The 22,947-nt window shown below is 44.7% G+C and overlaps 1 protein-coding gene across 3 annotated transcripts in view; it reads right to left on the bottom strand.

Moving 5' to 3' along the window:
- RUNX1 (RUNX family transcription factor 1) overlaps window positions 1-22,947 on the bottom strand; it is a 72,880-nt gene that overhangs the window by 30,216 nt on the left and 19,717 nt on the right. For all 3 annotated transcript variants that reach the window (XM_050915315.1, XM_050915314.1, XM_050915316.1), the window contains exons 3-4: window positions 19,318-19,422; window positions 1,075-1,266 (exon numbers count right to left, since the gene is read on the bottom strand). In XM_050915315.1, the coding sequence (XP_050771272.1) occupies window positions 1,075-1,266; window positions 19,318-19,422 (297 nt within the window). The remainder of the gene's footprint in view (window positions 1-1,074; window positions 1,267-19,317; window positions 19,423-22,947) is intronic.

Genomic DNA, 22,947 nt, shown 5'->3' with positions numbered 1-22,947 from the left:
CCTCGGAATAAAAGGACATAACAAGTGTTTGCCTTAGGTAAGCGATAACCTTTTCTGCATGCAACAAAGAGTAGCCTGGTTTTAAAAATAAATGCCAAAAAAAGAACATATTCCGATTCACGGTAACTATTTCTCCCTAAAATCCCAGCAGAGAACCTCGACTAAGGCCATTTCATCCTGGCTGGAAGAATAGAGGAAAACTCCATTAGAAACAGCGCCCGCTAAAACTAATACTGTCCCACATCCTCCCTTTTGGTGCATCTCACTATGAATCTGCATTTTGATATGTGTTTTGCAGAACACGTATCAGCTGATGGTTTAGTGACCTAATTCGTTGCTCACCGAGTTCCAGCTGATCATAGGGACAGAGCTGGTTTTAGCAGGACAGACTCAGCTCTAGCGGTGGCAGATAAGATTTCGAACTAGATGACTTGGTTTCACTGGCATCATCTGAGCCTGAGCCTCAGAGGAAATCAGACTCCTGAGTCACTGTTTTGCAGGTTTTCATTCAAATAAAACCCACTAGATAACCACCAGCCACAGAAATATGCTCAAACCAGCCTGCCCATATTAATGTCTTCGCGCTAAGAGGTCGTCTTAAGGGAACAAAGCCCTTTGCAAAGCTTTCTTTGCTGCTGCCTTCCTGGGAAAGGTCAAAGCAAGGCATTGACGGTATTTCTCTCTCATTCAAGCACACAATGTAATTGATAAATATCCATCGGGAAATACACCTACACATAAAAAAAGGCCTGGCATAATGCATCTTTGCAAGAAAACAACGGCTTTCAAGATGTTACGGTTCTAGCATAGGTGAGGTTAACAAACACCATGAGCTGTACTGACACCGGGAAGACGAGACAGTATGGACCCCTTAAAATCTGTCAGGTCTTTAGAAATACAGACATGTGTTGGGAAGCCCCTCCTTTCACTCGTTAAAGGCTCTCACTCGTTAAAGGTGGCCAAGGAGAGTCCAGAAGAGATGGAGGGACAGGGGGTCAGTGCCTGTGAGCCCCCATGCTCTGCAGGCTGGCGGGGTGGAGGTGGGCGAGCGGGGGGAGGATTTCAGGTACTTACCCTGAATCTGACTCTGAGGCTGAGGGTTAAAAGCAGTGGTGTGGTTCAAGGAGGCTCGTGGGTTGGGTGTGGGGGCTGGGTGGTGTGGGCTGACCCTCATGGCTGTACGACGCAACTGCTCCAGTTCACTCAGGCGCTCTGAAAAGGACAAGCTCCCGGGCTTTGTCTGCTCATCTATTTTCTGACGATGTCCTATTGTGGGAGGGGGGGGAAAAAGATCAGAAAATCTCACTGATACATGAGGTCTCTTGACTTATTTTCTTTTTTTAATTTTTTTTTCTTTTTTTTTAACCCCTCATCCACTGGCAAAGTACCTAACCAGCTAGCGGCCATCTGAAATTAAATTGAAAGCACCTCTCTGGAAGAACAGGAGACACAAGCAAGTCATGCATTGTAACTGTATCGTGGGGCAGCCCGAGACATGACCTAGTCTGAAGAACCAGATCCACTGAAAATTGCAGTGCCTTCTTACACCTCGCACTGGGAGAGAAGGCATTTCTGGAAGGAGGACTGTCTGCAGGGATGCATAAAAGGAGGAAACATCGAGTGGCCCCTGTGCTAAACCTGCACTGGAATAACTCCTCAAAAATTCAGTTCCAGATTGTCATAAGGTACCATAATGAGACAAGTACTATGGGGCTACAAAATAACAAACCCAAACAAATTCCATTTTTGGATCCTTTTGCAATGGATTTACAGACAGAAATAGGAAAGAAACACCAGAACCTGGCAGAATTGAAACTGGAGTAATGAAGTCTCTCTTAGTGGCATCGGGAGCTTCAGAAACATGAGGTCCCACCAGACATCCGACTATAAGAGAGTAGATGCTGACATTACAGCATCGACCAACGCACAGCGGACTTGGTCATGGCCACGTGGGAGTTAGAGGGTCCAGCCCTCCCCAGGGCAGCCCTTGGAGCACGATCCCCGTGAAGCTCCGGTGCTGCGGCCCTGCAGGGCTGGGAGGGGACAAGTAAGGCACTGGAGAGGCCCAGGTCCAGCGCAGCATTGGGACACATCCAGATTCAGCTGGAAGGGCAGAGACGTATCTCATCACGGGCAGGACTGGTTTCAAGATAAGCCTTAGCTAGCAGCAGCGAGCGGTAAGCAAGGACTAAGGCAATGCATTTCCAGCTGTTGCCCGTGGCTGCTCTCTGCGCTGGGATCCTTTGTGTGTCAACCTATAACCACAAAGACAGCACACAAAGCATACAAGAGGGATGTCTCATCTGCTGGAGCACTTGCTCTCTGGTAGGCACGGTGAAAGCACAAATTTTAAATCCTTTTTTCCACCCTCTTAATAGCTAATCTATTGTCACAACTTTGCAAACCACTTTTGTGCCCATTGGTTTCCAGTCTTATGAGATATCCTTCAAAAGTGGGGTATCTTATCCTGGAAATCTGCTGACACCACGCTTTGGGCCTGATATAGAAACCTCCCTAGCAGACTTGTGTTTGGTGAAATGTCGGAAGTGGGATGGTTCAGCCGTGTTCCCTATCAAGTGCAATCAAAACTTCCCTTTGTAATTTTCCTCCATCCCCCAATAGGGCTTTTTCTTCTTAAAGATCACAGAAAACAGCCCTTCAGCAGAAAGCCCAAAAGCAGACTGTCTCTGGCATACAAGTTGTCCTTTCAAAGATGCTCTCTCCAAATGGAGGGCAAGATACTGACTGCAATAAGTCTATGAGGACATACCCTAACCCCACCTGTATTTAGTCAATGGAGTAAGATCCCCAGCTCCGAAAATGTCATTTTCATACCTTCTGCTTGGGGACCTTCTTGTGGAGCAGTGGATGTCATCGTCCCTCCTTTCCCCCAAACCCAATCCCATTTCTGCACGTTGCATTTGTCTCAGGAAATCAGCTGCCTCATGAATCTTTGTGGCTTATCCCTTCCCCTTCTTTCCATAGGACACTGTTACCCTGATGGGAATGCATGTCCAATCTCTAGTGCAGAGGTCAAACATCTTTTTTTCTACTTGTTCCCTTGAAGAAGGTGGCATTATCCTTGGTTTCTGCTGAACACCATATTTTACTGTCTGTCTGTTCCCAATTTTCATTTTCTTGTTGTGAAGTGTTGCCTTCTGCAACTTTCTTTGCAACTCCATCCTCCCCGCAACGAGGTGGCCAGGGCTGTTCCTATGGTGAGTCCTCTCTCAACTCACGGCTACAGCAGTGAAACAGACTGGCACAAAACTCCTGAAAATAATCCACCGTGCCCTATTCCACACATCCCTGTAGTATTTAATACATAAACATTCATAAACATCCAGCTTCCAATTTTGAGTATCAGCGAATAAGCAGCAAAAGATCTCTGAAGAGCTCTGTATGCCCCTTACTCTACAGAGCACTCTTTCAAGCCACCCTAACAGCTCAATCAAGACACAGGACCGTTTTATGCACTAAAAGGAAAATGTGCACTTAAAAGCAGTTCCCAGTAGCTGCATTTCTAAAATTAAATTTTATAACTTGTATTATGGTTCCAAATCGCAGTGGCTCGGCATTTCTTCCTGTTGCCAGGCCCTTTGGCACAGCTTGAACTGTCTCAGATTCCACACTGTGCTGTAAATTATCCCAAGGGGTGTGGGGGGGAAATTAAAATATAAAAAGACATATTATATAGTAGCGGTTTCATCATTAAAGAGACCCATTAGGGCTTCCAAAAAAAAAAAAAAAAAAAAAGGGAGGGGAGAAGCAAGGAAAGATGAAAAAGACTTTTATCTGACATTCTGGTTGGTCAAGAGCAAATGCTTCATTTGTCAGCAGTGCAAAGCTGGATGCTGCCTCAAGCCTTGGGCTCCTGACCCTGGACTTGAACGCAAACACGCGGAGTCATACAAGATGTGTAAAATACCTCATACATTTGGATTATTTTAAGCTTCAGCAGGCTGAACCCAGGGCTTGCAGAGCCAAGAGCCAGATCCTTCCAAATCCAACCCCCGATGTAATTTATTCCTAATTTCAAATTCCGCTCAGACATCTGCTTTTAAGTGAGTGCACCAACGCCAAGTTTGACCCCCTGCTACCCTACCTTCTCCTCCTACCTCCCTGGTGCTGCCCTCCCAGCATCCGGAGTTTTGGCTGCCTGGCACGAAACCAAGCGTCCTGGCAGCGCAAGCCCATGTGCTAGCAGCCTCGCATGGAGGTGAGCAGTTCCTCTGAAGCCAAGGCAGGACAAGGGCTGCATTAAGGCCGCTGAGGCAGGAATTAACTTTCCTGCTTTGAATCTAGCCGAGGCACTAAATTTGTGTCGAGCTGGCACATGACGCCGGGCAGGGCAGACAGACCCGAGCTCGCTCTGAACAAACCAGCGAGCAGGCGGCAAGCAGGGCACATTAACTCAGGCACAGCATCCTCCCGAGGTCACTGCAGGGCACCCCGTTCCCAGGCCAGCTCCCTCCAAGCTGATGGGAATATCTCCGCCTGTCTCTGCACCGCGCATCCACCAAGTGAAACTCCTGGACCCCGCCACCCAGGCCTGCGCTGCCCCAGATCATCCTGCTGAATTTTGGGCATTAAAAGGGGGATGTCTCAGCTAGCAGCCTCCTGCACGGGGCCTCCTCCATAGCCTGAGGGTACCAGTGGTGCATCGGCACACCCAAGATCTGTCTCATCCCTTGGGCTTGTGGAAATTCCACTCGTGTCAATGCGTTCGGGGAAGAAAGACCAGCGCCAACAGGTTCCTTCTCAGGGGAACTCTGCTGCTGTTTTTGTCCATACATCGTGATTTCTAGTGGGAACTACCTAGAATAAACGCCAGGCAATTGTCACCTCAAGATGTAGCTCCAAAAGTGGCTCTTTGGTTTTTTTCCCCCCAATCAGAAGAGCTATTTAACCTTTTCTCCCTTGCTGACTGCTGCAGGTAGCAACACAGAACCTGTTTTGCACAAAGGTCTGCAGTAGGAAAGTGGAGAACCGTGTCAGAAAAATGTAACAAATATAAATACTTTTCCCAAGCCACTATAAATGCACAGGCAGAGCTTTGCTAGGGTGACTTGTATTTTCTTGTTTATTAGCTTTACTTTGAAGTTACCCTCTGAACACCTTGCTTAAAGAGCAGGCAAGTTATCCTCAGTTCACCCCTGTAAAGCCCAGGACTATTATTATCCCCCTTTTATAGGTGGAAAACTGAATGACAGAGAAATGAGGTGACTTGCCCGTGGTCAGGCAGTGACCCTGTGGCAGACGCTTGCCTCCCAGCTCAGCGTGGTGACCACAAACCCAGGCTTCCCCTTTGCAGGACAGCAGCGTGATGCTGGATGAAAAAGAGCGGCAGGAAGGTGCTTGGAAACTGGTGCGGCTCTGCTGAGCCGGCAGTTTGGCCACGAGGATCTGCCACTTTTGCAAATCAGACGGGACTTTATGGAAGTCAATCAAACATCCAGATGTTGAATGAAGAAGACCTTGGCCCAGAACTCACGGAGACAGCCAGCTTGCCGCGAGACGGCACCGCTGTCCTCTTTCCCTCCCCATGTCCCCATAGTTTTTGGCAAGCGTCAATTTGCAGGTGCTAGCAGAGGAAAGAAAAGGGCAGCATTTTTTTCCCTTGGTTGCAGGGTCAGCATTTGAGACACTGGAGTAAATAGCCTGCTTGGCTAAACCACAGGGTTTGGGGGCTTTTGGACTTTTTTTTCCTTATCCCTTTCAAATACTGTCTCAGTGAGGTCAGGCAGATTTTTTTACGCAGAATATTAAACAAGGAGGGCAGAGAAAACATTAGCTTTTCTGATATTTTCACAGCAACACAACATGAAAGTGCTTTCCCTCTTAATGGGAGGGAAATGTGGTTTTATAGACTTTAAGAGACTATGGAGCGCTCAGCTTGGCCCTCAGCCATCTGGTTGGGGCTCTGGATGTGGAAACGACAAGAGCAAAGTGCCTTGGCAGCCCCCGTTTTTGTGCATGTTGGCCACTCATTGGGAATGGTTGTTCGGCCTGGGTTTCATACCACGACCGGCCCCATGGAGACGACAGCAGTGCTCTGGGCTGCCTCCAGGTGCAGGAAAAGAAACGGGTCTCCCATTACCTTCCTTTTAACCTAGTTTTTAACAGTGTCACTAGATGCCCTTCAGGTTCAGAGGGAGAGAAGCAGACAAAACAGAGGCTAAGGAAAGGCATCGCTACTCTCATTCTGCCAGCTGAAGCTACCAAAATTCCTGTGGGTACCCAGGACCGTTTTACAAGTCAACACTGCTGGAATGGATTAATGAACATTTTTTTTTTTCTTTTAATCAAGTCACAGGATGAGTACGCTCTTCTGTCGCTTGCTCTCATTCACTCACAAATCTGACTATTTGGAGCTGGTGCATCGGGGAGGTACTAACGCCTGCAAAAGGTTTGGGCTTGGGGGACCAGGTATCTGATGGAGACTCACAGGCTCACGGCTGCTGAGCATCCCGGCCAGAGGCAGACCTGAGCAGAAATGCCACAGGTTTTTGTGTGTATTATCCGCAAGTTTGCTGCCCAAAACACAGATTGTACTTGTGTGGAAACAGTATAAGGGGAGTTTAATTAAGCAGAGCCCTTTCTCCCCAAGGGGAGCAGAATATCTCCCCCTCTGTCCTCTGCCCCCCCTTTTCCTAGGTGGAAATGGAAACTTTTCACACCCAAAAAGTAGATTATACACAGAAAAAATACATCATCTGGCCAGACGTTGCCGAAGTAGGGAGTGACTGATGAGACCCGACGCTTTGGTTTAATGAAAGCTGGCTGCTTTGGAACTGCGTTGGACCTTGATCCAAGCATCTCCTTTTTTCAGGGCTGTTTGTGTTCAGGGCTTTGGTTTGGCTCCAGCTCTAGTGGGGTAGAAAATAAGCCATGTTTCATTGTGTCCGGTTAATAAAGTGGTAAACATTGTTTTGTGCCATGGAGCTAAAATAAATCCAATTATTTTGTACATAGTGAAGGATGAGAAGAAAATATACTCTTTCACATTATTCTAGGAAGTAAGCACACTATCTTTAGTGCATAAAATTATATATTCTTGTAAACAAAAGTGAATTAAAGTATAGTGCTTCTATATTACTACCAAGCTGGGAAATGCAAATGCTTGAAAATCAGCTATCCTGCTTGCAAAAAAGCATTTTTTTGCTAACAGTAGAAATAGTGCCTTAAGTGCATAAACCAGTAATAATTTTCTGTGCCAGATATCCCAGATATAAAATACTTTGCACACTCTTTTCCCCTGATTTCCTATCTGCACAGAAAGAGCAAGTAGTATAACTTTTCTAGGACATTGTTTGCTGTGTTTTCAAACAGACCTGACCAGATCCTGCAGAGATGCATGCACATGCTTAGCATAAGACACTAACCATTGTTACATGGCAGCCCACGGGGCTCTAGGAAATCACGCTTGAAAATAAAACCAATCTGTAGAGTGGTTTCCTCTCTAGCCTCCACCACTTGGAAAAGACTTATACTGCACTCAGGCATTAGAAGGATCAGTATGGGACAGCATCAGAGCTCACCAACCTCTTGTAGAGTGTAAAAAATATAATGTAAAAAGTTCCTAAAAAAGGAATTAGACACACTGTAGGATATTTTCTCTTTCCTCAGTTAAAAATATTACTGCTGTGGTGAGGAAAAATAATGGTGATGGTAGTCAGAGCTTCGAGTAGACTCACCAGCAATTATATTTTTTTGCTGTTTTTCTTAAGCACTGTACAATGCAAGCCTTCTTTCCAGACAGAAGGAACATCGTGGTAGACAGGATATTATGCTCAATGTTTTCATGCTGTGTCTGTAATTACCAGCAGAATAAGTGTTGGTCATCAGACCCGACCTGACCGTAGGCATGAGGTGCTGGGAAACATGTGAATGAGGCTGGATATTATGCGACTCGATGACCAGGCTGACATCCAGCTGCCCTTCAGAAGCAGAATGCCAAGCAATGCCAAGCGCAGACAGACTGACACTGGGAAGCCCTTCCAGATGCGCTTCTCCTATCAGCTCCCTGGCAAACCTCACCCTTTCTGTGTCTCTATGGAAAAATCTGCCTGTTACTCCAAGTAACTGCAGACAGACTAGACGTTTCAGGTACGATCCTTTGCTGAGCATTTAATTTTTCCACCAGGTGATCCAATTTGGCTGTGTGTTGAACAAGTGTCCAGTGATACCAACAAGGTGAACACAGATTTACACGGCAGGTTCCCTGCTCTCCGGTAACTCCCCACTTTGCCTGGGGGAAACCCCAGGTAGCTTCTTGCACCTCTGTTGGGGGGTTAGTTGCCCTACTGTAATGACACGCACCCTAAGCAGCTGGTGCATTTTTTTTCCTATGTGTTTTAACAGTAGTTAAACAATGCTTCGGCAATATTTTTTTTCTTACCTCTTCTTTTTTAAATCAGTGCTTTTTAAAAACCCACACAAACAGACGCTATAGGTAGAGCAAAATTTGTGATGAGAGGGAATCCTGCCCCAGACAAACGAGAGCAGGTGGGAGAGTCCGGATCAAGCCCCTCTTGCCTGGTCTGTACTAGAAAACAAACTTCAGTTTCCTATTTTCCAGATGAGTACCCTAATTGCAGGCTGAGAGCCCTTTTCATCACAGTTTCACTATCCAGCTGCATCAGGAGAGCTCCAGCAGGGATTGTCCCCAGGAAAAGGGACAAGCAGAGGCTGCTGGTCTCCCTCGCTCCAGCCGGCACACTGACTGTGAGACCGTGGGCTCCTCCGGGCTGGGTCCCTCCAGCTCTCTCCCTGCCTCCTGACAAACATATGAAAAGCCTCACGTCTACCCTGAGGTACCACAGCCAGAAAAAGCAATCTTGACAATTTTTGCAAGGCAGGAAATATGCTTCCTCTCCCTCCAGCTCTGCTGGTGAGGCCTGTGCTGTACTAACAAATAGCAATGCACAAACGTATTTCCACTTAAAACACAATTATTTTTGCTTGCCATGGATACATCAAGACTTGTGATGAATCTGACATACGTGTGTCCTCTATTTCTGTCGTGGAAGTGCAATTATTTTGTGGGTTCACCCCAGGAATTAGGTCATCGCAGTGAAGTAAAAGTAAGGGAACCGAGCGTTAGGAGTTTGGAGAGAAGTTGTTAATGAAAGTTAAATTAGTCTGCAAAATTATACCCTTCGCTTTCTTTTCCCTTCCCCCCATGTCAATGTATATACTTTAAAAATCCCGACTCCTTGACAAAGTTTGAATGACTCCCAACTTAAGCATCTCATTGCCAAAAGCCTCTTTTGTTTCTTTATAGTTTGCATCTTCCCACACATACAAACCGCCATAAGAATACCCTCCAGCCATGGGCTGAGACATCATAGTTGAAGATATGTATGAAAGAGTAGGTGCAGAATGAGACGTAACCAGCCAACCAACAGCTCAGCAAGCAACCAAGAAAAATACAGGCACAAAAAGACACCTCTGTCCAAAGAAAAACTGCAGAAACACAAGGCTCAGCCAGCAAGGACTGAGCCACCATTTGAGTGGTCCTTGGGAGAAGGTTGTCTCTCTGCTGAATACAGGGGACCAGGCTCCTAATTCAGGCACCTTAATCAAATGTGTAAGCTTAGGTGAGATGAATCTGGACCCCCTCCCTCAGCCTGAATGGGAAAAGCGAGGGATGAAAGCATTTGCCACCTTTGCAGTGCCTCTGAGAGGACAAACAAACAGGAAAGTAAGTTGCACAAACGTCACAGTATTGGAGATCAGAGAAATAGCTTAGACAGAAACCCATTTCATCAGTCCCCCGAAATATCTCTAGACAGTAAAAGGTCTCCATCATTCAGCCTCAAGACAGAGTTGAACAAGGGACCTGCAACTTAAAGGTCAAGTCCTGTGGCCCACTGTTTAGGTAAACCAGGGGAATTTGGCAACACAAAAGTAAATTTACTCCCCATGGATGCTGACCATTCAGACTTTGACAACTTGTAAAAAACTTTGCTCCTGTCCAAAAAAAGTATATAGCCAGGCTACGAGCTTCCCTTGAACTAAAGACCTTTGCTTTTACCAAGTCTGGTGACTGGTGTTTCCACACAATAGTTGAAAATACCTGTTTTTCCAAAGAAATGAGTTTGGATATTTTAATCTGTAGGTTACTAAGCAGTCCCTCCTCTGTACTAATGCTCCATTGTGCCTACACAGGACTGCAGTTCACTGAAAGCTCATAAATTTCGTGTGGTTCTGCCTAGTCTTTATTTTAGGTTCTTGAACCATTTTTTGCTTTCCTCATTTTCTTTGCAGCTGCAGAGAGATATAGTAAGCTACTGTATAGCATTTTGAAAGCAGGGCCTCTGAGAAGTTTCCAAACTGCATACAAGCAGGTTATTCTTTGGCTTGTTTTCTTTGGCTTGGTGTTAGCAGTACAGAATGAGTCAAACAGTATTAACTTTCAAGAGGGAAGTGGTGTGGTCAACCAAAACTGTTTGCGGCTAGATTGCGAAGATAGGTAGAGCAGGTAATGAAGAACAGCCCATAATGCAGGGTGTAGGTAGGAGAGGCAGACAGACTCAGACAAACAGAATCCTTAATAATTAAATCAACACTGTCACCTAAATTTTTCTGCAGCTTTATGTGCTAAGGTTATGACACAGCCTGGCTTTTCTGGACTGGTCAGCCTTGAGAAGATGGCCTGATGCATGTCGCGCTTAATGGACTCAAACTACAACACTCTGCAAAGGAAGAATAAAGGTCAGGCACTATTAAAAAAAAAAAAATCAGCTTTTCATTTATGGCTGGTTAAATTCTTTCTCGTGTCTCCTCCCATTTTTACAGGCTGTTCCTTATCTGTTCCATGATTAAAGAAGGCAAGAGAGAAGTTTCCATCTTTCCCTCTCTTTAGGATGTGTTTCAGTTATTAACAAGTGCATTGTGCCCTCATACAACAGACAACTCCTTCTCTTACAATTCAGAAGCAGAGTCAAGATGGCCTTTCCCAAGCATTGCTCTCCCTCACGTTTTGCACAGACCCGTGCAGCGCTGACACAGGAACAGTCTGACCAAGATTTATCATTAACACTAATAGAAAATGCATTTACTCATTACAATTCCCAAGTGCATCGGACGAGCAAAGCGAAAGGGCACAAATGGAGATGCAGAGCAAAAGTCCTTTTTGCCTTCTTCACAATGAGTGACAGAGGATGAAGCAAAAGCCTGCAGTGTTTTTGTATGGGCCTGCAAGGAGGAAACTACTGCACCTTCTGATAATCCAGGGCAGGCAAAGCTGGGAGGGACTGCAGCGCAGATGGATTTTCACCCCTTCCAGTTATATTCCAAGAAGAAAATAGGGCTGTTCACCGAAAGTGCCGCACAGCTTCCTCCAGCCTTTCTCTTAGACATGTGTTGTTTTGGTAAACCCGTAAGTAAGGCAACTCCTCAAAAACAGAGACTTCAGAAAAGGTCCTGCACTGCCAAAAGCTTGTTCGGCAAACGGGAGCATCTGACCACTCCATGCAGGGTGAAAGTTTCCCTCCCCCTTCTCCCAGCTCCCTTAGGAGCCTGAGGAAGAGAAGGCCCTCTCTCCCACCTCCTGTGGAGAGCAGGGTGAAGGACGCAGGTTGCAGAGGTTGTGTGCAGGTAGGTCCTGCTGCCCTCCAGCGCATCCCTGAAGGAAACTTTCCCATCTGCCAGCAGTGCAGTTGGCATTCGGTGGCCAACCCTGGAGGGACAGTGGGATTGCCAACTGATGCTCCAACAGCCCAGCTTTGCTAGCTAACCTCCTTCTGGGAAGGGTAAGGGCTGTATGACCACAGTAGGCAGCTCCACTGCACGGTTTCAACGACAAGTCCATCCTTCCCCAGCTCATGCAAAGCCCCAGCAGCTGCTTCAAATCTTTTGTTCGCTCACGTTTAATGGCTGCCGTTCAAAAGTCCTTCCTTGCTGAAGAAACATGATGGATGAAGGACCAGATTCAGAAGGCTTTGATTCAGAGCAACACCAGCTGACTTCACTGGAAAGAGACTTGGCGTGTCAGTGAACTAGGGTCTTCAGTGGGGACCAGCATATAGTCACATCCCCTATGGCCAACCTACTTCCCAGGGTGCTGGATATTAATGCTTTTCTTTACATACACACACACACACAAAATACAAGTGGCATCTATGCAGTCTTTTTTCATATTTCTATGAAAAATGCTCCTCCCCAAAAGACTTTTTCACCGATCTTAACAGCTACAAATTCTTTGTCAGTAAGCATAGTTCACAGGAGAAAGTCAGACCTACTGACTGCTTAGGAAGCATTTTCAAAGGTAATATACATTCACCTAATTCTGCTTTTGTCACAGTTACAGAGTACTCGCCCACTGATTTCAGCAGAGCTAGACTGAGGCTGTATATCCCTTGAAAATCCCACCATGCAAATACAGGTAAACACTTAAAAGTATTCACCACAGTCTTTGTAGCGTTTCAACCACTAGGCAATAAAATAATGACTATTAAGTGCAAAAAAAAAGGTTGACAAAGACAAAAAAAGTGAAAGAAATGAAAAATAACTACCTACCTGTTCTCAATTTAAAATCACACTAATTCAAGGGGGGTGGAAAAAGAGCTCTGTGGGATTAAGTAAGTGACTTAAAAAAGGAGCTGAAATAATTTCTATAGGACTGGGCCAGTCATACCGCCGTTCCTGGCCCACATCGCAGCAACTCTGATTTCCTGTTTACCTGTTCTATGCGAGGAAGGAGCTTGTCCTGTCAACACTTCTGTATATCTTTGAAAAAACAGCCAAATAACTAGGCAAACAAATATATACAAGCTACCACACTCCCAGAAAAGCAGTCTTGACACAAGATTTCATACTGCACATATTTGACAATTTTATTGAAATAAAATGACAAATTCCCTGCCCCCTGTCACCCAACATCAACTCTCCTGACTGACTCAGCAGTGAGACTGATAAATGCCAGGGAAAATAATGCTGTTGCATCTTTTCCATATGGAAAAGAAGCATCTGTACCATGAAACCTCAAGGATGCTGGTATTAAAAACCTATTGAGGTCCTACCCATTGAGTAGGACAAAAAGGATCCCCCCCATCACCGTTACTCCAGGGAGTGCCAAGCATTCATATAAATTTCAGAATCCTTTGCACATCTGATGGAGAACAACCAGCACTGCTTTTAGGAGCTGCGGGTAGCTGCTAGCCATTTAAAGTCCATATGAGGCAGGTCTTGCCTGGACCTTGTCTGCATTGAGGGATCTTTGCACTGGGGTAGTTACAGCAGCTACTGGTCTTTGCTTTTACTGGTCTTTTCAGCTCTTGGGCAGCATGCCTGCTGGTATGATTTCCAATCTGAAACCAACTGCTTGAGAACATGTGCTTTGCTTCAGGTTCCTGCTGCCAGTGAAAGCCCCCCAGGGTGGTCAGGCGAGGGGACTCTGAGACCTCAGGCAAGAAGCTGGTGCTGTGCCAGCCCCGCCAGCCGCTGCAAGGGGGCCAACCCCAGCACAGAGCTGCCCCTGCCCCAAGGGGGCTGCTCCACCATCCCCTCACGGAGGAGAAGGGGCTTGCCGAGCAGCCGGGACATGGGGCACAGCGATGTCTTTCTGGGACCCAAGAATTGTGGAGGTGCCCACGGATGCTCTGCAGAGCTGACTGCGTCCAGACATGCAACCTCTGGTCCCGTTCTGCAGCCAAACTTTTAACATCCAGTGTCAGGTGGTCCTGTGCCATGTGATGTTCCTGTGCTATATGGTCCTGTGCTATACGGTCCTGTGCTAAGCCAGAAGGCCCAGTGCTATATCAGTGGAGTAGTTCAGCATGGTTGTGTGAAAGCGCGTGCATAATGGAAACAGGCCGATTTCCCCCTCACTCTTCACTTTTCTTCAGAAAACACAACTCACAAAGGGACAAACTGCGCTCTGCTCTTTCGCTCTTTGTGTACTTTCATTATGAAAAATGGGCTGGTGGCATGCACAGCTTTCACAGTGGGGGGAGACGTGCCGAACCGCAGGATGTACATTTTAGGCTGTTGTTCCCTTGCCGCTCCGGGGGACTGCAGAGCTGGCCTGGCTGCTGAGGGGCTGCTAGGACTGTCCTCCCTGTTCAGAAACAGCTCCTTCGGTCTGCAAGCATGCCCTTGCAATACTATACCGCTTTATTTCATTTAAAGGGATTCAATTGCTCTTCTTTGTCCATCCTTCGATGAGACACACACACACACACACAGAGAAAGGAAACCAACAGCGAGCCCCTACATCCCCGTACCCATTTAGAGACAGCAACGTACCAAGTCACATTGTGTGAATTTGAGCTAGCGATGTTTTGTAACTTCCCCCAGCCGCCACATACTTGCACATAACCATTGCACAAACCAACTACAAATGTCCCCAGAGTGCACCCATAATTTAAGCTCTAGTCCGCCCACGTCAGTGTCACCCAGACAATAGGACGCAGGGACACAAACACACAGGCACAGACCTGGCAGTGCGCAACCGTCGGCTTTTCTTGCGGCCCATCCCTTTCTTTTGTCTGTACACAGTCTATTTAGGTTGGAAGCTCTCAGAGGCAAGTACCGTAGCCAAGATTTTTTAAAAAGCGATTAGCAAAGTTGGGTTGTGATACTGAGAGTGGTGTGCTGCGGAGCACACAGCTACTGCTAGCAAAGGAAGAGAGTCCCAGCTGCATTTCTGTTATATGGACTTGCAAGCACGATCCTTTCCTCTACATGTTTTCTGCTAAGTAACCTGTAGGCACTGTAAATCTCCAGGTGAATGGAAGGATTTGCTAAACCATCACTGAAATTTATATGGTGGGTCTCTTCCAATAACACGATGATTCATTTTTTCATGGTTTCTGAACTGTTCGTTGGTACATGGTAGTCTCAGTTTCCAACAGATGGAGGCACTTGCAGCAGAAAGCAAGCAAGAAATGAAGGCATTTAGTATTATTTCAGCTCACTGAGATGAAAAGGTTTTTTGGAGAACGGTTTGGCTTTTCCTTGCATGAAAGACTGAAGGTGGAAGTGATGTGAAACCCTCAGAGGAATCATCCCTCCCCAGCCTGACATGTGCAGAGTCTTCCTCGCTTCTGCCACGGGACAGGGGATGCTGGCCCCTCGCGGGCTCTGCCGACTGTCCTCCCAGAGGCTCCTCTGGGAGTCTAAGGTCTGTGGGCAAAGGTTGGACAGGGCAGGGGAAAGGATAAGCAGATCAGGTGCACTTAACACATCCAGCCCTTGGGGATTCCCTAAAAAAGACCTCAGGCTGGGCAAGAGGGCATTTGAAGATTTCCTTCAGAACAGCTACAGGCCATGGGCTTTCCGTGAACTTTACAAGTGAGACGGGATCACTTCAGATCAGAGTCTGAGAGTGTCCTTAATTGCAGTTGACCAAAGGTGTTCCTGCCTGCCCCCCTCCCCCCCCAGCTAGCTTTGCCAGGAGGCAAAAGGACATTTCCATTCCTAAAAAGGCGCTTCTTGGGCCAGCGGATTTTAAGCTCCTTCTGAAATCCTGCTCAGCAATATTATTCTCTCTCTCTGCACTCCTCAGCATCCTGCCCTTTGATATAAGGATGCCAAAAAAGTATTTGGGAAAACCACATATCCAATACGGGATAATCACATTTAATGCCCAGCTTAACCTTGGACGTCTCAGGCCCACTGGGGCTAAATCCATGTAGCCTTCTCATTTTGCGCCATTTTCAGGCACCTGGTCCATTAGTGAATTTTTCAGAGTTATGTAGGTTAAAACAATTCAATGAGAAAAACAGAAAGAAGCTTTCAAAAGAAGAAAAACCTAATTTTTCAGCAGACGTACACAGTAGGTCAAATGGCCTAAGGGAAATATTTAATTTAAGAGTCATACTATTTCTACCAAGTTTCCTAACCAAAAGTATTTTCATCAGGAGCACTACTCTTGATCTGGTTACTGCTAATGATTTTCCCCATGGACTTAGCTCATAAAAACATAAATTGCTTTATGAATCATAGAATCATAGAAGTTGGAGAAGAAAATGATGGGTTAGGTCATCTTGCCCTTCTCTCTGACGGAGCAGTATTATTTCTTTTTATAAAAAATTTTGAAAATAAGCATTTATTCAGAGCTAGAGAATAAAAATGCTAAGTTCAAAAGAGATTTTAGAAATACATAATGAAAGCAATGGGGGAACAGCCAGATTCTTAAGTACCTTGGCTCTCTCTACAAGCCATGACAATTTGATGAGAAGTATCATCTGGATAGGCACAGCCAGAAATTCAACGGCAAAAAAAGGACAATGGTGTAAGTCCTGCACAAGAGTAATTATCACAATTGTAAATGCAAATCTGGTAGTTAAATAGGCAAATATGCTGCTAGGCAAAGACCCGGCCATCACAGTAACTGCGACCAAATGTACAAATGGGATGTGCAAGAACCCAAAGTCTCCAGGTCTTTGTGCAGAGTGAAGGTGGCACGTGTGATAATACATACTGTGCTATCGTCACCTATCATGACATCTCCACACATCCCAGTGAGCCAAAAAGTCTGTGCTTTGCATATTTGCTTTTGGAGCCTTTGGTTTGAGTATTTTTCTGTTTTCCAAAAATGATTTCAAATCCTGCTTTGTATTACTTTTTGAAGTTTTTTCCCAAGCATGCCTAGTTGAAGAGGCTGTCCTTTTGCATTAAAAAAACCCACTTTGAGAACCCATCTAATGCTGGCTCAGAAACTGGTCTTGATCTGACATTCTCTGAAGACAAAAGAAAATGTTTCTGTTATTTCTTAAGTTAACCAATCTTAACAGTTTTAAAAACCAGGTATTTCTATGTCCTGTAAAGTTCACTAAAGATCGTCCTGGTGTGAAGTTCTGATTTTTGTCTCAGATGGCCTCCATCCTCAGAACTGGCCCCTTACCTTCCAGCGTTTTTCACAGAGAATGCAGGCACTCACTAGAATTCTGACTGTCTGAGAACCGTTATAAACATAAAGTAAATTAATCAAAAACTGTTGCTGGAGTTGGTTTTGGACTTCAGCATGTTTTTTCTAGATCTTTGTAAGACAGCAGTATATAATTTTGTTGCCATTACTGTCTTCCACAGGTTTCTTTTGAATCGGGACATCTTAGAAAATATATCTCAGTATTTCTGTAATTCCTTTAGCTCAAGCAAGTGAGTGAGTCATGGATCAGTAAGCACGAATGTTCCCAAATATCAATTACTGAAACTAGAAACACTCTAATCTAGCAGTTTTTATTTTGATTCTAGTCTCAATACAAGAAGGCTGATATCTTTTTAAATCCCTTCAGTACACAGCATGCATGTTGCGATAGGTCTAACCGCAAATCTCGTATGTGAGTTTGTGCAGGTAACAGCCCTGCAATCTGTTTTTTTTACAGGCTATGCATGTAACTGATCTAATTGAATCAATGCAAAATAGGATACACCCACTGAGCGAGAGTATAGAAAAATAAATGTACAGCTCAAACCCGCCAGAACTGTCTCCGAATGGAGAATGCACTTCTTTTTTCCTTCACAGCCTGTGGTGTGTCTCGTCAGGCCAATCCGTGTCTCAGTGAAACGCATAAAGAGGAGAGGAGATACCAGACTGATTGCAACAGCCGTTGCGATTCAGAAACTCTTGGTGAGAAGTCAAACCAAAGGACTTTGCAGCCCACTTAAAAATGAAAGGAGCATAATCCCTTCTACGCTGCGTCACGAATGACTTAGCGATAAAAGGAGCTGTGCATTCCTGCTGAGGGGGGAGTCTGACCTCTTCTCCTGACACGCACAAAGCCTCCTCCACTACGCAGCTGATGATTGGCCTACGACAAAGTGAAATTATTTACAAGGAAGCTTTTACATACACTTGAGCCGGGAAGATACGTATGTTGCTTCAGTATGTATTATATCTCTACTTCCTTTTTAAAATGTAGAATCTTATTAAATATTAACTATTATACCAACTGAAGAATTGATTTAAAACAGTAGGTATGCCTGCAGGATGATTTTGTTTCTTACCATTCTAGCAGACTCATATTCAAAAAACTAAAGCTTATTTGTTGGCTGCAAACTATGAACATGCCCAGGTAATTGCATATGCAAATCTGGAACTTGCATACACAAATATCTTTTTTTATGTGCACAGCTGCTTGGTTCACCGGGGATATTTTTCAGGGACAATTCAACCACAATTTAAAAAAAAATAAATACAAACTAAACAAGAAGCCTTACCCCGACAGCAGTATTTGTTTTAAAGTCTGGCCTCAAATCCAAAAAATATAGGTCAGATTTTTCCACTAAATGCATGCAGCATCATGATGCAACTCAGACAAATGAAGGCTCCAGAAGAAAATGCACAGGCAAGACATGAGTTTTCTAAGCTATTTTAGTTGAAGTTTCAAACTTTTCTTCCCCTACCACCCCAGTTAAGCAAACCTGAGCTGCAAGTCTTATTCTCTAGTGCATGTTTGAATCCTGCTGCTCTCTGCTCCCGGAACGATTCCACTTAAGCAACAGCCAGAACTTCTGCCAAGCGTGCGGGACAAGTGCAAGAAACTAACCACAAACCTCAATTTACATCAGGGCATTTTGATAAAAATATGAAAATGCCCCATTCAGGCTAGTGACTGAGGTTAACGATTGCCTCGTAACAGGCAGCCCATGTGCTGCAGAAGCATCTATCACCGCAGATCTGCTCCACCCTCACTTCACTTCACCCCGCAAACAAAACAGCCTGCCCTCACCACCCGAACAAAAAAACCGCCTCTGTGAAAGGAGCGGGTATTCCCCTGGAGGTATCAAGCCATTCATCTCCTCCTTATACTTAACTCTTAAAAAAAGAAAGAAAAAAAAAGAGGAAAGATTGGCTGGCTGTGAAAATGGGTGCTCCTAAGCTATATGACAGCATGCGGTACAGTGAACTCCACAAGGCAGCAACCAGGTGTCCTCTCTCAGACATTTATTTGTTTTTGCAGGGTGGCTGAGCTTGAAAAGTTAGATCAATGACATATTGGTTTCCAATGCTTTAAAATCCTCTTAACATCTGAAAGGCAAGACTAGCAAGAAATGATGCGTAAGGTATACGCTGCCCACCTTTTACCAGCATCCCTGCTGTCAGCTTTTGGGTATGATCCAACTCATCCCTGGGTAGATACTTTAGAAACGCAATGCAAGTCATATTCTAGATCAGCTGGACACCCATGAAAAATAAGGCTTTGGGAAGGCATAATTAAAAACATTCGTAGGACAGCCTTGGCTTAAAACATACCCACTACTCCACATGCATTGGATATTGCTGCGTTTCATGAGACTGGTGATGAATCCCTATACTAAACCATCAACTTGGCCTTCTGCAAATGCTGTTGTTAGCTCACTTACTTCTGGGTTCACGAGGTCCGTCCACTGTTATCTTTATGGCTCTGTGGTATGTGGCTACTTGTGGAGGATTTGTGAAGACCGTGATAGTCAGCGTGAAGCTTTTCCCTGCAACAGGAAAAAAATGTTACTGAGCATATGTGTTGAGAAAAGGTGTACTCCTCATTTCAGATAGCACTCGAACACACCAAATGGCACTAAAACACTTTAGCTGTCCATATCTGAAGATAGATATGTTCCCAGAGAGCGAGATGTATAACCTCACAACTGCCTGGTGCTGGATGCATTCCCTCTGTGGCAACTGCTCAAAGCTTTCGGAAAAAAAATTAATTTATATTTAAATGATCTACACTTTGTTTGTAAAAAAAGGAGGTTACCCCTGACAGTTACAGTTTATCTGATCTACATGACTGCTGGTACGTTATCTGTACTTTCTAAAGGGTGTTAGTTCAGAGAGGCTTAGAAATTGTGGCTGACTCTTCCAAAACTGCCACAGGAATCTGATCAACAGTGCTTGTTAAAATTAAAGAGAACTGGGTGCTCAGATCCCCTAGGCAGATCGTAAAATCCCACGCTTTGTGGTGGAAGCTAGCATTAGATCAATTCCATATTGCGAACCAGAACCCTTTAAAAATAATCTGCTACTGCAATGCCAAGAAACAAGGGAATGGAAAAAATAAAAAAATCCCTACAGCTTGTCCACAGAGAATTAAAACATTTTATGAAGACATAGTGGAGCATTATGCTTAGTTTCTCTATTATTCAGTAAGAAAACTGTGAAGGCCTTTTCGAAATTGTTATGTGCATGCCACGGCTCTAAGTTGGGAAAAGTACTCGTTTTGATGGCTGCTGGGGAGGGTTTCGTATCCCCTTGTGACTGCAATGCCTTCAAATCCTGCTACCCCTGGATTTGCTTTTGGCCAATGCTAGCATTTACTTCAGGCATTTTTTAAATAACAAAAGTAACATTCTGCATCTTTGATAAGACCTCATATATGCATTCATTATGGCTTTGGCCTGGACAACAATAAAAACATTGCCTGTCAGCAGGTTTAGTGTAGTTATCTCAGCATCACGGAGGACTCAGATACTGACAGGAATCTTCGTTATCAGTAAGAGACATCAAGGGACATCACCCCAAGTTAGATAATCAGGAACTGTTGTAAGAAAATTGAGGTTCTCCTCCTTTGGGCTGTCGTGGTTTGCCATACAGATCTACCTGCTTCATTCTACCACTTGGCTCCAGCCCTCCTGAGTGCTGAGTTTCTTCCCCTCTAAGACTTCCCATTTTTATTGTTTGCTTTGTTTATCTATATAAATACATATAAATTTAAATATAAATGTAAATATAAATGCCTACCTCTAGCAGCAATATTCCCCCCCTCCCTATGCACATTCACTTGCAATTCAATACTTCTCTTAATGCAGTTCCTACTTTGGTGCTAATGGTCTGCATCAACATCACGGCAAGCACACACACGTAGCTGTTACTGGAAACTGTCCTCATCACATCCCTGTAAATTAGGGAGGTATTCTCCCCACTCTACGGATGAGGAACTGTGGGGAGATAAAGTGTCTTCGCCACGATCTCACAGGAAGCCTGTGGCCAGCGATGCTAACCACGTTGGCTGCTGCAACTAAATCCGACTATAATCCCAAATCACAGCCCTGACAAAACAGAAGCTGAAACACAAGCCTCACAAATCCCAGGCCAGTGTCTTCCCACCTCCACATCCTCGCTAGAAAGCAGTCCCTGAGATCGAAAGAACTGCAACAGAAGCAAAAGGCATTTCAGATCCCTGTCTCAGGGCCTTTGGCCCTCAGGTCTTGGGTCCTACATCTACCCAGACCAAGGATGGCTGTGTTCTTGACATTCTTTAAATACCAAATTACATGATAAAGCTTTACAGCTTTGTTACTCTTTCTCTGCCAGCATAACAGATCTTTCTATGAGGCATCAGTAATAAAGTTCAATAAACTTCCTTCCAAAAAACTTTATCACCCATAGCATTAGACTTAACAAATATCAGAGGCACCTGTAAGTCTTCCTTCTTTCCAAAAATAGTTTCCCTGTATCATTATATAAAACACCTAGATCACTAAGACTGAAAGAGACTTTGAAAATATACTTTATTTTCTTTACTAATCTGTAGTATTTCCATCTTGCTTCCCATTTGTTTTTTTTCTTTTTTTTGACAACTGCTGACGCATTAGGTAAGGTGCTCCTCCTGTTCTGCTAGAATACGTAGTCAATTTCTTTCTTTAGAAGGCTCTTGTGGATTTTCCAGATAGAAAGGAAACGCAGAAAAAATTTATAACAATAGTGAAATGTAGTAAAATGTGTCCACACTACCAGTCTACAAGACCAGAATAAAGAAGAGGGAGGTGAAGTTACTTTCAAGATTTTCTACAGAACAAACGAGATCTCAGAGCCTGTATAAGGTTGTGACACAAGTTGGCAAAAGCAGGAAGATACTTAGCTTACTTCTTGTTGACAGAAGACTATTCATTAACCACATACTGGTTAACCACAGGACTATATAACCATAAACCTGCGTGTCACTCATTGCTGCTTACCAATAATTCTGGCTGTGTTTTTTCTCTGGTTATTCTGTTTCATTTACATTTAGCTTTATTAAGTAGTTTTATCACTTTTATTCATAGCTTCTACATTATTCATCATTTATGTGTCTGGTTGACAAAGGCAGATTTAGATTGGAGGTATTGTTAGTGAAATCTGTGTTTTATGGATACACCTGTTTTGGGATGACAGCAGGACTATAAACGTCTCCTCCTTGCTTTTATGTATTATGATACAGCCATGATACAGATTTTTATTTTCAATATACACTTGCCTAATACACTTACACACAAGCACGTGCACATACACACATACATATGCAACATGCAGCAGACTAAACTGGTGGAAATAATACCAGATTAGTCAGTGGAGGCTGTATTCAGACTCCCTAGAACTGGAGCCTATATTAGATGCCATGACTTCTGATGCCTAAGTAAGTGGACCTCCTAACTATTGGTAGAAGACCTACACTGAGCACTTAGTGTCTCTGCTCAATTCAGAAAGGGGTGGGTGCCACCTGAGTCAGACAGCCTAAGCGGTGGACTGACCTCTCTAGTGACTGTAAAGAGGGACCAAACACCCCAAGAAGGCATTCTGAAACATTGGCCTGGTTTGGATGCCTCCAATAGTCATGATGACAATTTGATGACGTCCTAGCAGTCACAGCAAGCCGGCACATAGCCCTCCATTAGCTAACATCAAAATCGGAGACCCTCTGGGTTAAACAGTCCCATAAATCTACAGCCAACCACACATACATTAGCTCGGGTCTATGATGCATGCCTCAGTGTACTGAAGACAATTGCTACTGCATCACGGTGGGAGTCTTTGCCGATGGTGGAAGGGCTGACGGGTGACATCAATGTCAAGCTGTGCCTCGCTGGGGTGCAAGAGTCACTTCAGAGACTGTTGCTTTCTCTGTAACTATCCCTGGCAGTTCCTCCAGGCACAGAGCACCTGATGAGCACAAGGATTAAATTCTCCAGATGTGGGACAGGGCTCTGCCTTTGGAAACCCTTCCCACAGACATCAAGCATACCCTCATATGCATA

Source organism: Gymnogyps californianus, chromosome 1 (genome assembly GCF_018139145.2).
Source record: "Gymnogyps californianus isolate 813 chromosome 1, ASM1813914v2, whole genome shotgun sequence".
Lineage (NCBI taxonomy): Eukaryota > Metazoa > Chordata > Aves > Accipitriformes > Cathartidae > Gymnogyps > Gymnogyps californianus.
This window is presented reverse-complemented; position numbering and strand designations above follow the sequence as displayed.